The sequence below is a fragment of the Syngnathus floridae genome, chromosome 11 (genome assembly GCF_059516105.1).
Source record: "Syngnathus floridae isolate MCC-2025c chromosome 11, RoL_Sflo_1.0, whole genome shotgun sequence".
Lineage (NCBI taxonomy): Eukaryota > Metazoa > Chordata > Actinopteri > Syngnathiformes > Syngnathidae > Syngnathus > Syngnathus floridae.
Window position 1 is genome coordinate 3,368,583 of NC_142423.1, and position 12,172 is coordinate 3,380,754.

Genomic DNA, 12,172 nt, shown 5'->3' on the forward strand with positions numbered 1-12,172 from the left:
ATGGCCAACTCAATGGACTACTTAAAGAAGATGATGGATTAAACGTCCAGTGAGTGTCAGTACCTTGTAATCATTAATGTGGAGGAACTCATCAATGATGGACTTGGACTTAAACTCCATGTCTTCCTCAGACAGGACAAGCCTTTCTGGCTCCGGTTTGACTGTCAAGGTATCGTAAAACAACTATGAGTCTGAGGTGTTCTTTTTTGTGATCTGATTGACATTGCTTACCAGGCTCTCTGGTCTTGCTACGCTCTGGTTCTGGCTCTGGTTTGTCCTCAGTGACACTTTTTCTGCGGGGCTCTGCTGCCTCGTTCTCCCGCTCCCTCCGCGTCTCCTCCAGTGGATGGCTGTCTTGCAGATTCTTAGAACTGTCACCCCGGTTGAAAGACGTGCGCCTCGGCGACGACGACAACGGTGGCGCTGTTTGGACCTGTGACTTCTCACTGCGCTCCCGTGTCACACTGCTACGATTGCTGGAAATGAACAGAAAATATTTTTGTGGGATAAGCACAATCAACCATAGCTGAAACTAATGATCATTTTAACTCACCTTCCGAGAGTCCGCCTCGAATCAAAGTCTGGGTTCTGTGGAGCAGCCGACGAGGCCTGTTGAGACAGTGTGGACTGCAGCACAGAGTAGTGGTTGAGGCTGCTGCCACTCCTCAACAGTTCTAAAAGTGGGGAGGAGAAAATAATTACCAGATCAATGGGAGCTTTCACAAATTCTAAGCAACATCAGACATTAGACCTCTTTCATCATTACATGATGAAAGAGAGAGAAAGTGAAAGAGAGAGAAAGTGAGAAAGAGAGAGATGAAGATATTGAAAATCAATTTGTAAAGATCAGACCTGAGTCGCTGGCCTTGGCTCCACCGCTGCTTCCCTTCACCCATGTGACTTGAGCCCGCGGGCCAAGCTGGATCTTCTCATCCATCTGAGGCTGTAGAGAAAGTTAGAAAACGTGTGATGACACCAACTTGAGGGAGACTTCAATTTGACAGGTCAATGATTTATCAGGGTCAAGTTTTAAAAGTTCGGAAAGAATCTATTTAATCCATATGATAGTTTTTTGGGACTGTCCATTTCATAGTGATTCCCAACCAGTGTGCAGTGTGTTGTGAGAAATACTGCAGGAAAATAGACAAATTCACTTTGTCCAAAATGTATTTTTTACAAATATAACAATATCTAACCTGTGGACTTAAAATCATAACACGTCGCTCTAAGCATGCAAACCGCCAACTTGGTTCAACTCATGAGGGGAATTCTTTTTAAAAAAGCTCTGATGAGGGAGTTAAAAAAGTTCTGCAAACAGACCTGACATAGCAGCGGTAGCTTACCTTTGATATCTTTGGGATTTTATTCGGGTCGATCGTCCTGCTGTTCTTGGTCATGGGCACGGTATTCCAGGTCTCTTCTCTGGGCATGCGGGCCTCTCTCTGCTCTCGCATATCTATAAAACAAAATGTGACCCACCCACCATTGTAGCGCAAAGGGTTAGAGCGTAAGGTAACTTCGTTAGATAATTGAAGCTGAACATTAAAACATTAAAGGACTGAGAGCTGATACAGAGAACAATGCATCTGATGAACTTTCACATTTTATTTCCGTCACATTCATCGCTACGGGGCAACGAGGTAACGTTCAGTGATTTCTGTAATAAAACGCAGACGATCTATGTAACAGCTGGCAGCTCAGCAGAGGCTTCCCGGTGGCTGCTGCGTAAAACTTCGTATCTGCGCGGTCATGCGGACATAAAGTTGGAACGTTTGTAGACGCGCAGATGTGACTGGGAGTCCTATGAAAACGATCATGCAGGTGGCCTCACCTCCTCGTCTCTTGTTCTCTTTGGAGAGCAGCTGTTGGTGCACTTTTCTCTGCTCTTCCTGCTCTTCAATTTTGGCCTCCTTGTGGATCTGCTCAATGGTTTTGGGCCCCTGGTCGGCTCTTCTGGACACCCAGTTGTGCTACAAGAACAGGAGTGACCACGTAGCAGTGTCACATTGTGTATGGCACTTTAGAAAACGACAAAAGTCACATGGAGGCATTTGACAAAACTCACCAATCTCAGGTCAATGACATCCTGCAACATAAAGCGTATCCGAGACGACGTCTTCTTCTCCTTCACTATTTTTTCCATCTGAGTGAAATATTGATCCATTCGAGGCTAGGGAGAGGATGAAATTAATGTGGGTTATTCAAACTTGCGAGGTGTGCGTCTGTGGCTCCGCCGATCATTTTTTTCACTCGCGTTTACAAATGTTTGCCGTCAAAATCTCACCATGGGGCTCACCTTGGCTTTTTCAAAGTCGAGGTCTTTTCCGATTGTGGTGAGAAGCCTGCAGAGGCACTCAAGAGACTCTTCGTCATGGTTTTTCAGCAGCTTGACAACACAATCGTGCATGATGGCCTCTGTCAGCATTTTGAGCTTGAAAAGCTCCCCGATGAACTTGATATTGCCGATGGATCGCCGACGTGCCTTATCCTTGGCCTCCTCTAACTCCTCCTGAAGCCGCTCACGCTCCGTGGACTACATGGACATGATAAAGAAAGGAAAACACTGGTAGGTGGATTCAAGATTGAGATGGGCTTTTGGGGTGTCCGTGACCTTAAACAATTCAAAGGATGGATTAAAGGTCCAGAGACACCGGTATATGTATAAATCAGTTTTAGTTAGCTTATGGGCTTATAAATATAAATTGACGATCGAAACAACGAAAAGGAAGCTGTTGCTCTGAAAAATATAATTTAAATTTGCCGCGCAGACGAGTTTAACTGCACCGAGCCGCCTCCTTCTAGACTGGGGAAGAAGCCGGAAGTGACATTTCAAGTTGTTCGCGTTTAGCTTCAGTGAATGTAAACAAAAAGAGAAGAGGGGCCAGCGCGGAGACGTCGGGCCAGGCTTGCAGCCAACCCAGCTCGCCCAGCCGTGCCTTCCATTCTCCTGGCGTACATTCGTTCGCGGGAAGACAAGATGGGTTGCGTTCACCTGATAGGATCCACGAACCGGACAGTGCGTGCCTGCTGTGTGCTCGTGTTCACAGTGGCGTGGTTGACTGTCATCTTTCCGGACTCTGGTGTGCATCGGGAGCTGCTAGCGTGCTATCACTCTTATTGTTCATTGATGTTGACTTCTTGTTTTATTTTTCTTGTGTTGTTTACTTGTATGTGCGTTGTGAACTCTGTCTTGTCACTCTGGGATAGTGAGAAACGTAATTTCGATCTCTTTGTGTGTCTTGACATGCGGAGGAATTGACAATAAAGGAGACTTTGACTTTGAGACTTTGACTTTGAAAAGTATGTCGAAGCGTGACGGGAGGGGCACAAATCAGAAAACGTGCTCAGCTCGTCGAGAAAATGTGATTTAAGCAATAAAATTAAAAATGCGATTCAAACCTAAACCAAACGCTGCAGATGGTCATTTCTTCATGCGCCGTGGTCACCTCGGCACTCTAAAGCAGTGTTTCCCAACCACTGTGCCGCGGCACACTGGTGTGCCGTGAGAGACGTTCAGCTGTGCCGTGGGATTGTCCAATATTAATTACGGAGCGCATTGTAAACAGGATCGCCAAACCACTGGTCAGTTCGCGCAAGGCCTGGTCAGCCACTTGCTAATCGTGCATGCGTGGAGAATCGGAGAATCTTGAGATTTCATATTGTGTCGGTCTGATTGTATTGCATCGGCACATATTCAGTTTATGTGTGTGTTGCCGTGTGCTTTTGCTAACAGTGACAGACACTATGACGGTTGTGGTGCGTTTGTGGTCCAATGGAAATCAGAGCATGCGGTTCAACCGGAGAACCTGGATTGGTTATTTTTCACATACATAAAATAAACAGTCAAGTCGAGACACCTCGACTGTGATAGCCACTCAGCTGCTGTCAGAACAGCAGAGCGTCTTTAAAAGTGACTTTGTTCTTATCGTTGCAATATTTATTGACCTAGTCTAAAACAGTAAACAAAATCACGTTGATTCTTCTATTTTAATCACAATCACTTTAAATCGTTTATTTCTTACACCGTCTAAAACCTTTTTAAAAAACTCACTTTTATTTAAAAAAAGGAATACAATTTAAAGAATATTTAGTATTTATTTCTATTAAATTATTCGACTCTCCATACATATATAGGAATAGGACTTTACGTCTTTCATTGTAACATAACAAATTTTAATATAGGAGCTTAACAGATATTTGTTGGCGGTGTGCCACGAGATTTTTTTTTAAATGAAAAGGTGTGCTGTGAATGAAAAAAGGTTGGGAAACACTGCTCTAAAGCCCCCTAGAGAACCTTTTACTATGCCAACCTAACCAGAGTGACGGGAGAGGCACATCTTAGAAAACGTGCTCAGCTCGTCGAGAAAATGCGATTTAAGCAATAAAATTAAAAATGCTTATAAAACCTAAACTAAACGATGCAGGTGGTCATTTTTTCATGTGCCGAGATCAACTCGGCACTCTAAAGCCCCCAAGAGCACTTTTTACTATGCCAACCTAACCAGAGTGACGGGAGGGGCACAATTCAGAAAACGTGCTCAGCTCAGCCCAAGTGAACTGCTAGATTCATCATATTCTGCGTCAAAAGAGGTTTCTGAATCTGATAAAATGATGCTAATATTGCCGCTAGAAATGGAGCTGTCGCTATCATCTGCCATGTTGTTTGGGTTTGTTGAGCTCCGGATGCACAACTTGTGACGTCACAGTAATGGCGCCACCAGTGTGGCTGTGTGCGGAACCCGATCGATAAACTGGCATTTAATTTTAGCTTTATTCTTAGTAATCGGTGTCCATTTTTAATTTCCAATGCGGCAAATGTGTTCTCTTTATAGATTCTATCAAATTCCGTTCTAATTGAAAAAAAAAAAAAAGGGATGTCTCTGGGTCTTTAATAGTTCTATGAATAATTTTCCATGACTGCTAATTTCTTATGACACACTCCGAAAAATCACCAGCTTAAAATTTTTTGGCACATACCGAATCAGCAGAGTCCAGCTCTTTCTGCTTCTTCTCAAACACCACGTCATCCACTTTGTCCTTCTCAAACTCCTTCTGGCAGCGGTGGAGCAGCAATTTACGAAAGTTGACTGTGTTGTTGGGCTTGTCCGCAATTTCCACTTTGAGCTGTATACACACGCACGCATGCAACTTCTGTTTAGCAAGCATTATTTTCTGACCAGAATACAGACAATTGCAATTTTGTTTTTCCAAAGGTGGATGTTCGCCACTTTATATATCTATAAAATTTATCACGTTATTATAAGTTAATCATAGCAGCTGTAGCTTTACCTCGGCAAGGCACCTGCACATGTTCCCGTAGGCGACAGAAAAGCTGGGCTCATCAATAGCTTTCTCAAAAACGAGGTCGATCACCCCCTTCAGTCGCTCTTCTGTGTCAATGGTCAAGTCCATCACCTGCTTCATCAGCTGGCTGAACTTCTGTGGCGTGAGCTTGTTCAGAATGCTGCGCACTTTCCTGAACAGCTCCTGGAGGAGACAAGACCCCACAAAAAAAAAAATGCAGCAATTCCATCTGTGGAAGGGAGGTAAAATCCAATTTCCTACCTGTGTCCTCAAGGTCTCCGGGTCCTCGACCACACACTCCCGCTTGGAGCCCGGCTTCCAGGCGTTCTTTGCCCTCTGCAGTTTAACTTCATCATTCACCGGCACGCTCATGATGATCTTCCTTGGAGGAGGCCGCCGCGTGCCCATGTTCATTAGCTGTGCAGGAGGAGGGGAAGAGAATGATTTAAACAGAGCTAGATATTTTCAAAATGTATTTTTATTTTTCCTAATGGGGATAAAGTCACACATCTACAGAAATTGAGGGAGGCATTTATTTGTGTTGACCACTTGGGCCCTGATCAAATGAAAGCAGTCACGAAGCTTCAGAAGAGTTTGTCAGGTATTTATGCGACTCACCATAGCACCTCTTGCACTGCTCATCTGTCTGCCAAAGTCTGCAAAGGCAGGTGTGAAATCTGGTCCCCTGGAAATCACCCTGGGATCCACCGCTCGAGAAGGCAACTTGTTTTGGTTCATCTGCAATGGTATGCATGTTACTGAAAAGTCTAAATTACTCAAGCGTGAATATAAGTATGATTGGTGGTTTGTCTACATGTGTCCAGCTTAGGGAATGCCCTGCTTCACTCGCCAAATTGAGTTGGCTCCAGCTCACCCGTGACCTTAAAATAAGCGCAATAGAAAATGGCTGAATCTTCAACAGCAGGGGGAGCAGTCATCTTCCGCCAATATTGGAGAAAAGGTTGGCCTAAAGGTGACTCGTTGCAACTGACAGCCTTGCAACATTTTAAGTTGTTTTGCTTGGTGTATTTTTTTTACAGTACAGCCCTGCTCAAATGGCCGTCCAGTGAGAACCAGATGTGGGGGGAAAGAAAGGAACGTAGAAGCAAGAGGGACTATTGCGGGGGAAGAGGGAGAAAAAAAATTATTCAACTCATTGACCTCTCCGTTACTCCGTAAAACTAGGAGTTTTGACATCAGCCAGTTTAGCGGCTCTTGACAGAGGTGGAGGACGGCCTCTTAATGCTGCCAAGTGTGACATAATGGCAGTGTGATTTTAATCAAAACAGGATTTCAGCAGAACCCCACGCTCTACATTACACACTCAAATACAAAAATCAGGAGCCTCTTTGACGCGATCTACCTTTGCGGTTTACACAGCGGAGGGGGATTTTGCTGCAACTATTCACGCTTTCACACCACATCCCGCAATTGGATTATTAGATTTTTTGAACAATAAAAAAAATATAACTGAATAGAAGAGATTCTGTGGCCAGCAGAGAAAGCCGTTTGAGCGCTGCGTCAGCTTATAGTCCATATATTACATGCCATTTTTTTCGCACTAGTAAGACAAGTCAGCATACTTTGTAGGTTGTCAAATAAAAGCTAAAACAGTTTGTAAAGCATTTTTTCAACATCCTACCAGTGGGTTGAATTTTCTTACTACAAAAGGCGTACTAATGAACCTTAAACTGGGTACCATGGAAAAAGAGTCCATGCTCAAAGGGCTTTTGATAAGCCTGGAAATAAAGACCAGATGGTAGGTAAAAAGTAATCAACCCAACCGCCATCAACTTCTTTCAAATGGGGTACTCACCTTGTCAAGCACCACGTCGCTGATTGGTGGGAGACCCTCTGGTTTCTGTACACAAGCAGGCATGAATTGGAAACGCAATAAGTAGCTCCTGTCGTACTGTCGCTTCTTGCTGGGATCGGACAGGTCTGGACCACCTAGAAAATAAAAAAATAAGACCGGTGGTCATTATAAATCAGATCAGAGGAAGGCTGGATTTTGAAAATATTTCAAACTTAAAAAAAATAATTAAAAAGGTATCATACTCTAGCATGAATATATATATATATATATATACTGCTCAAAAAAATTAAAGGAACACTTTGAAAACACATCAGATTTCAATGGTGAAATTTTTTTGGGGGGGGGATAGCTATACTGATATGGGCAGTTTAATGTCTCAGGAACAAAAGGATGCCACATCTTTTGATGGAAATAAAAGTTTTCAGCCTACAGAGGGCTCAGTATACAGACACCCCGAAAATCAAAGTGAAAAAATGATATGGCAGGCTCGTCCTTTTTGCCTAAATTCAATTTCTGCAACTCAAAATTCTTTTCGATATCTTGTGTGGCTCCCACGAGCTTCTATGCATGCTTGACAACGTCGCGGCATGCTCCTAATGAGACGACAGATGGTGTCTTGTGAGATGTCCTCCCAGATTTGTCTAAGGGCATCAGGGAGCTCCTGTAAAGTCTGAGGAGCAACCTGGCAGCGTATGATGGACCGAAAGATTATGTTCCAGAGGTATTCTATCGGGTTTAGATCAGGTGATTGTGAGGGCCATTCAATTGTGTCAATTCCTTCATCCTCCGGATACTGTCTGCATACTCTTGCCACAACAGGCCGGGCATTGTTGTGGATCAGGAGGAACCCAGGACCTACTGCACCAGCGTAGGGTCTGACCATGGGTGCAAGGATTTCGCCCCGAAACCTAATGGCAGTCAGACTGCCGTTCTCTAGCCTGTAGATGTCTGTTCGTCCCTCCATGGAAATGCCAACCCCAGACCATCACTGACCCACCACCAAACCGGTCATGCTGAATGATGTTGCAGGCAGCATAGCGCTCTCCTCGGTTTCTCCAGACCCTTTCACGTCTATCACAGGTGCTCAGGGTAAACCTGTTCTCATTTGTGAAAAGCACAGGGCGCCAGTGGCGAACTTGCCCATTCTGGTGTTCTATGGCAAATGCCAATCGAACTCCACGGTGCTGAGCAATGAGCACAGGAAACACTACAGGACGTCGTGCCCTGAGGCCACCCTCGTGAAGTCTGTTTCTGACTGTTTGGGCAGAGACATTCACACCAGTAGCCTGCTGGAGGTCATTCTGTAGGGCTCGGGCAGTGCTCAACCTGTTCCTCCTAGCACAAAGCAGCAGATATTGGTCCTGCTGATAGAATGAGGACCGTCTACGGCCCTGTCCAGCTCTCCTAGAGTAACTGCCTGTCTCCATGCTCTGGAGATTGTACTGGGAGACACATCAAATCTTCTTGCAACAGCACGCATGGATGTGCCATCCTGGAGGAGTTGGACAATCTGCGCAACTTCAGGAGGGTTAAGAAATCGCCTCATGCTCCCAGTCGTGATAATGACTCTAGCTAAAGCCAACACTTGTGGAAGAACAGTTAAAAAAGATCAAGAGGGGGAGGAACTTGAAATGGCCTCCACCTGCAAAAATCAGTCCTGTTTTGGGGACCATCTCATTGTTGCCCCTCTCGTGCACCTGTAGTTAATTCCATCAACACCAATGCAGCTGAAACTGATTAACAACCCCCTCTGCCACCTACCTGACCAAAACCTTATCAGAAAAGTCTAACTGAATTCATGCCATACCCTGATAAAAAACTGTTCCTTTAATTTTTTTGAGCAGTGTATATATATTATTTTCCAAATTCCCATATACTTTGGTTAACTTCTAGAATTTTGCAACACTAGTCTTGAGTGGAGTTTCTCTCACCTTCTATGTCCTGCGAGGCCCCAATGGAGTTGTGTTTGTCCCTAGGCGACGCGCCACTGTCGTTGGTCTCATTTTCAGAGGTATGGCCCGCCCCGTTCCTTAAAGGCTCCAGCTCGGCATCCCCGTTCTCCTCTGGTACAGCCAGCCTTCTGTTGGCCTCGGGGCTGCTGGCAGGAGCTGGGACGTCAGCAGAGGCAAAGAGCAATGACCCGGAGCCTCCAAGCAGTGTCGACTGCAACGCCGGATCCGCAGCAGCAGGGTCAACGAGCCGAGGCTTGTCCTGCAGCAAGAGTTTACATACGCAGGGTCCTCAGTTTACATCCATACTGGCATTATATATTCCCAGCGACTGGTCATTTATTTATATATATATATATATATATATATATATATATATATATATATATATATATATATATATATATATATATATATATATATATATATATATCCAATATAATACTGGTTTGAAGCTTTGTCAACGACGTCAAACTCGAACAAGCCATGAAAAAGTCTATGAAATAGTAGGGGTGTGGTTGTCCATCAATGAAGGCAGAAAATGAAAGAAGCTGAATTTACAAACAGTGTGCTGAACGAGCAGCGAGGATGATGGATAACACCTTGCTTGACCCAAAAGTCACGTCTAAGCGCTTTCCTGCAGCACACTAAGAAACATTTTCCACATGATTTATTGTGGCTTTCTGTTCTTCGCACTCTCTTTCCAAGTGTCATGCTTCTTTGATACGCTGACATTTTTCAGTGGCTTTCATTTAAAAAAAAAAAAAAAGAAAAAGTGTACATCAATGTGAAAAATGTCCAAGCATCTTCCTTCTCTTACCTCATTCTCCTTCAGAGGTGTTTCTCTGGCGTGAATCAATTCATTTGGTTTTCTCCAGGTCTTTGGTGTAGCAGCTGAAGCCTGATTTACTGCAAATAAAAGCTACACTTTAGAGCTTTTTACACCTTCAGGAGTTTCTTTGGTACTCCAATTACTTCGAATGACTACAATTTAAAATCAGAATTATTTCTCAAATATACTGTATAGAGTGAAAGTTTATAAGTAAGCTGTTTCCATTGTGTTCATGTACCTGTAGTGGGGCTCTTCCGAGTGAATGAATTATGCTGGGGCTCTGCTTCAGTAACGACTCCAGTGGCCTCTGCCCCCACCCCGGTGACAAGGTCCTTTCTCTCCAAGGGCTGCTTGGGCTCATCACTCTCTGCTGTGGCCTGCACAAGAGGGGGAAGGCCGGGGGGGACCGAGACATGCAAAGTTGTGACAGGGCTGGAGGTCAGGGTGACCATCGCCAAAGACGTCATGGGAGCCAGCTCAGTAGCGACGGGCACCTCTGGTCTGACGTCAGAGGGTGAGATTTCCAAAGAGGAGGTCTCTTGAAAAGAGGGAGAAGCAACAAGAGGATTTGCTCCAGATGGGGACGCCAAAGGCATCTCAGGGGACGGCACATCCGCATCGGTGTCAGGATCCGCGACACCATTCACAGCCTTGGAAATCGATGACAGTGAGACAGTCGGAGTCCGAGAGTGGGCATCCGAAAGTGTGTTGTCAGCGGTGGGAATACAAGGCGCCGTCGAAGAATATTGATGCTCCCCGCCAGAGCAGAATGAAGCAGTCGAGGGTGGCTGGTCACCAGTGTCGACAGCCGTGGGCGGCAGGACCCCGAGGGTGGGCTGAGCGGCAGGGAAGGCAAGCTCGGGTTCAATGGAAGAGGGTTCCGATGCAGGAGGGCTGGCTTCCAGTCCCTCCAATGGAGCTTCCGGCTGCAGGAGGCCAGTTGGGGAAGACTTTTGGACAAGTGGTTCCAATTTTGGTGACACACCTGTAAGGAGCAAAAGCACAGGTCACAAATGTTAGCAAAAAAAATAGTGATATCATTAAGGGACAAAGTTTCATTTCATGCATTTACCAGAGCAGACGCTTAGGCGCGTTTAGATTTATTTTGAAATTTTATCAGAAAGCCGAGTTTTCCAAATTTTTGGGGACTAGTATATTTTTATTTTCAATGGGATCACAAGTGTTTCCGAGTTGGTCAATCCCAAAACAGAATGTATGTATTGAAGCCCACCTGGCCCTGGTTTGGCTTCTTGGGCGCCAGTTGTCACCCCTTGTTGCGGCTGCTGCGGGGACGCCGAGGGCTCTGGCGTAAAGTCTTCAGAAGAGCCATGCTGAGGCTGGGGAAGCTGCGAAGGCGACCGCAGCTCCGGAGTCTGCCTGCTGCTCAGCGGCTGCTGCGGTTTGAGGTAGAAAACGTGAGGATAATAATCAGGGTGGGTCCAGGAGAACTGAGCAGCACACAAATCAACAGAAGCCACAGAGATGGCCAGACAGCATTAGACAACAAAAAAGTACAAAGCGGAATTAAGCAGAAACAATGAATCCACGTGAGGTGTGGTGTGTAATAAGACAAACGGAGCAACGGGAGGAAGTTTAATGTGACAGCAATTACAGCACAAAGGACGCGGATACATGCCCAAAATCAAAACAAACAAAATCAAACAAAGACAGAGGGAGAGGAAAGACACACTGTTAACACACAGGGAGGACAAAAAGCCGCCACATCAGCATTTAGAGCTGGCCTGCTCTTAAAGCGATAGTACGATGAGCCTACCTGAGGGGGGGTAGGAGTGGAGGAAGGAGGGCCGGCAGGGGGCGTTGAGTTCCTGCTCCCTGACCCCCCTGCCATGATCTCCTCGGTGATGTCCCTTCCACCCCGATTGGGGTCGCGGATACGAATCTGGGAGGACAATGGCACAAAAAGAGCACATCTCAGTAAAGCGCACATGTCCAACAACTGCTGCTGAAGGCTTCTCGTAACACACATTTGTACAGTGCTCTACCACTAACGCAGTCGTAAAGTCATAGTTAAAATACATTTATATTACAAATCCTGAATGAACTACTAAGGTGCTCACTGTTTTTTTCTCGCGCTTGGCTGGTGGAGGTTGCTGTGGTGTAGGCACTATGATAGGCGGCGACGCCGAGTACACTGTCTGCCCCGGGTAGTACGGCGGGCCGGCTGTGGGCACGGGGGCTGGGACAGAAGGTGACACAGGTGGGTGGTACCTGAGGGGATCTTGGGATGGGGTGAAGGGGGTGGTTTCAGTA

The 12,172-nt window shown here is 45.6% G+C and overlaps 1 protein-coding gene across 10 annotated transcripts in view; it reads right to left on the reverse strand.

Moving 5' to 3' along the window:
• eif4g3a (eukaryotic translation initiation factor 4 gamma, 3a) overlaps window positions 1-12,172 on the reverse strand; it is a 34,009-nt gene that overhangs the window by 5,692 nt on the left and 16,145 nt on the right. For 6 of the 10 annotated variants that reach the window (XM_088388707.1, XM_088388715.1, XM_088388714.1 and 3 more), the window contains 19 exons: window positions 11,980-12,140; window positions 11,676-11,810; window positions 11,133-11,295; window positions 10,140-10,886; window positions 9,890-9,978; window positions 9,052-9,331; window positions 7,121-7,254; window positions 5,923-6,042; window positions 5,566-5,721; window positions 5,290-5,487; window positions 4,978-5,124; window positions 2,297-2,533; window positions 2,066-2,170; window positions 1,832-1,970; window positions 1,344-1,456; window positions 853-943; window positions 554-674; window positions 232-476; window positions 64-161 (listed from right to left, as the gene is read on the reverse strand). In XM_088388707.1, coding sequence (XP_088244833.1) covers window positions 64-161; window positions 232-476; window positions 554-674; window positions 853-943; window positions 1,344-1,456; window positions 1,832-1,970; window positions 2,066-2,170; window positions 2,297-2,533; window positions 4,978-5,124; window positions 5,290-5,487; window positions 5,566-5,721; window positions 5,923-6,042; window positions 7,121-7,254; window positions 9,052-9,331; window positions 9,890-9,978; window positions 10,140-10,886; window positions 11,133-11,295; window positions 11,676-11,810; window positions 11,980-12,140 — 3,479 coding nt within the window. The remainder of the gene's footprint in view (window positions 1-63; window positions 162-231; window positions 477-553; window positions 675-852; window positions 944-1,343; window positions 1,457-1,831; window positions 1,971-2,065; window positions 2,171-2,296; window positions 2,534-4,977; window positions 5,125-5,289; window positions 5,488-5,565; window positions 5,722-5,922; window positions 6,043-7,120; window positions 7,255-9,051; window positions 9,332-9,889; window positions 9,979-10,139; window positions 10,887-11,132; window positions 11,296-11,675; window positions 11,811-11,979; window positions 12,141-12,172) is intronic. The other 4 variants (XM_088388716.1, XM_088388708.1, XM_088388710.1 and 1 more) reach the window with 4 other exon arrangements.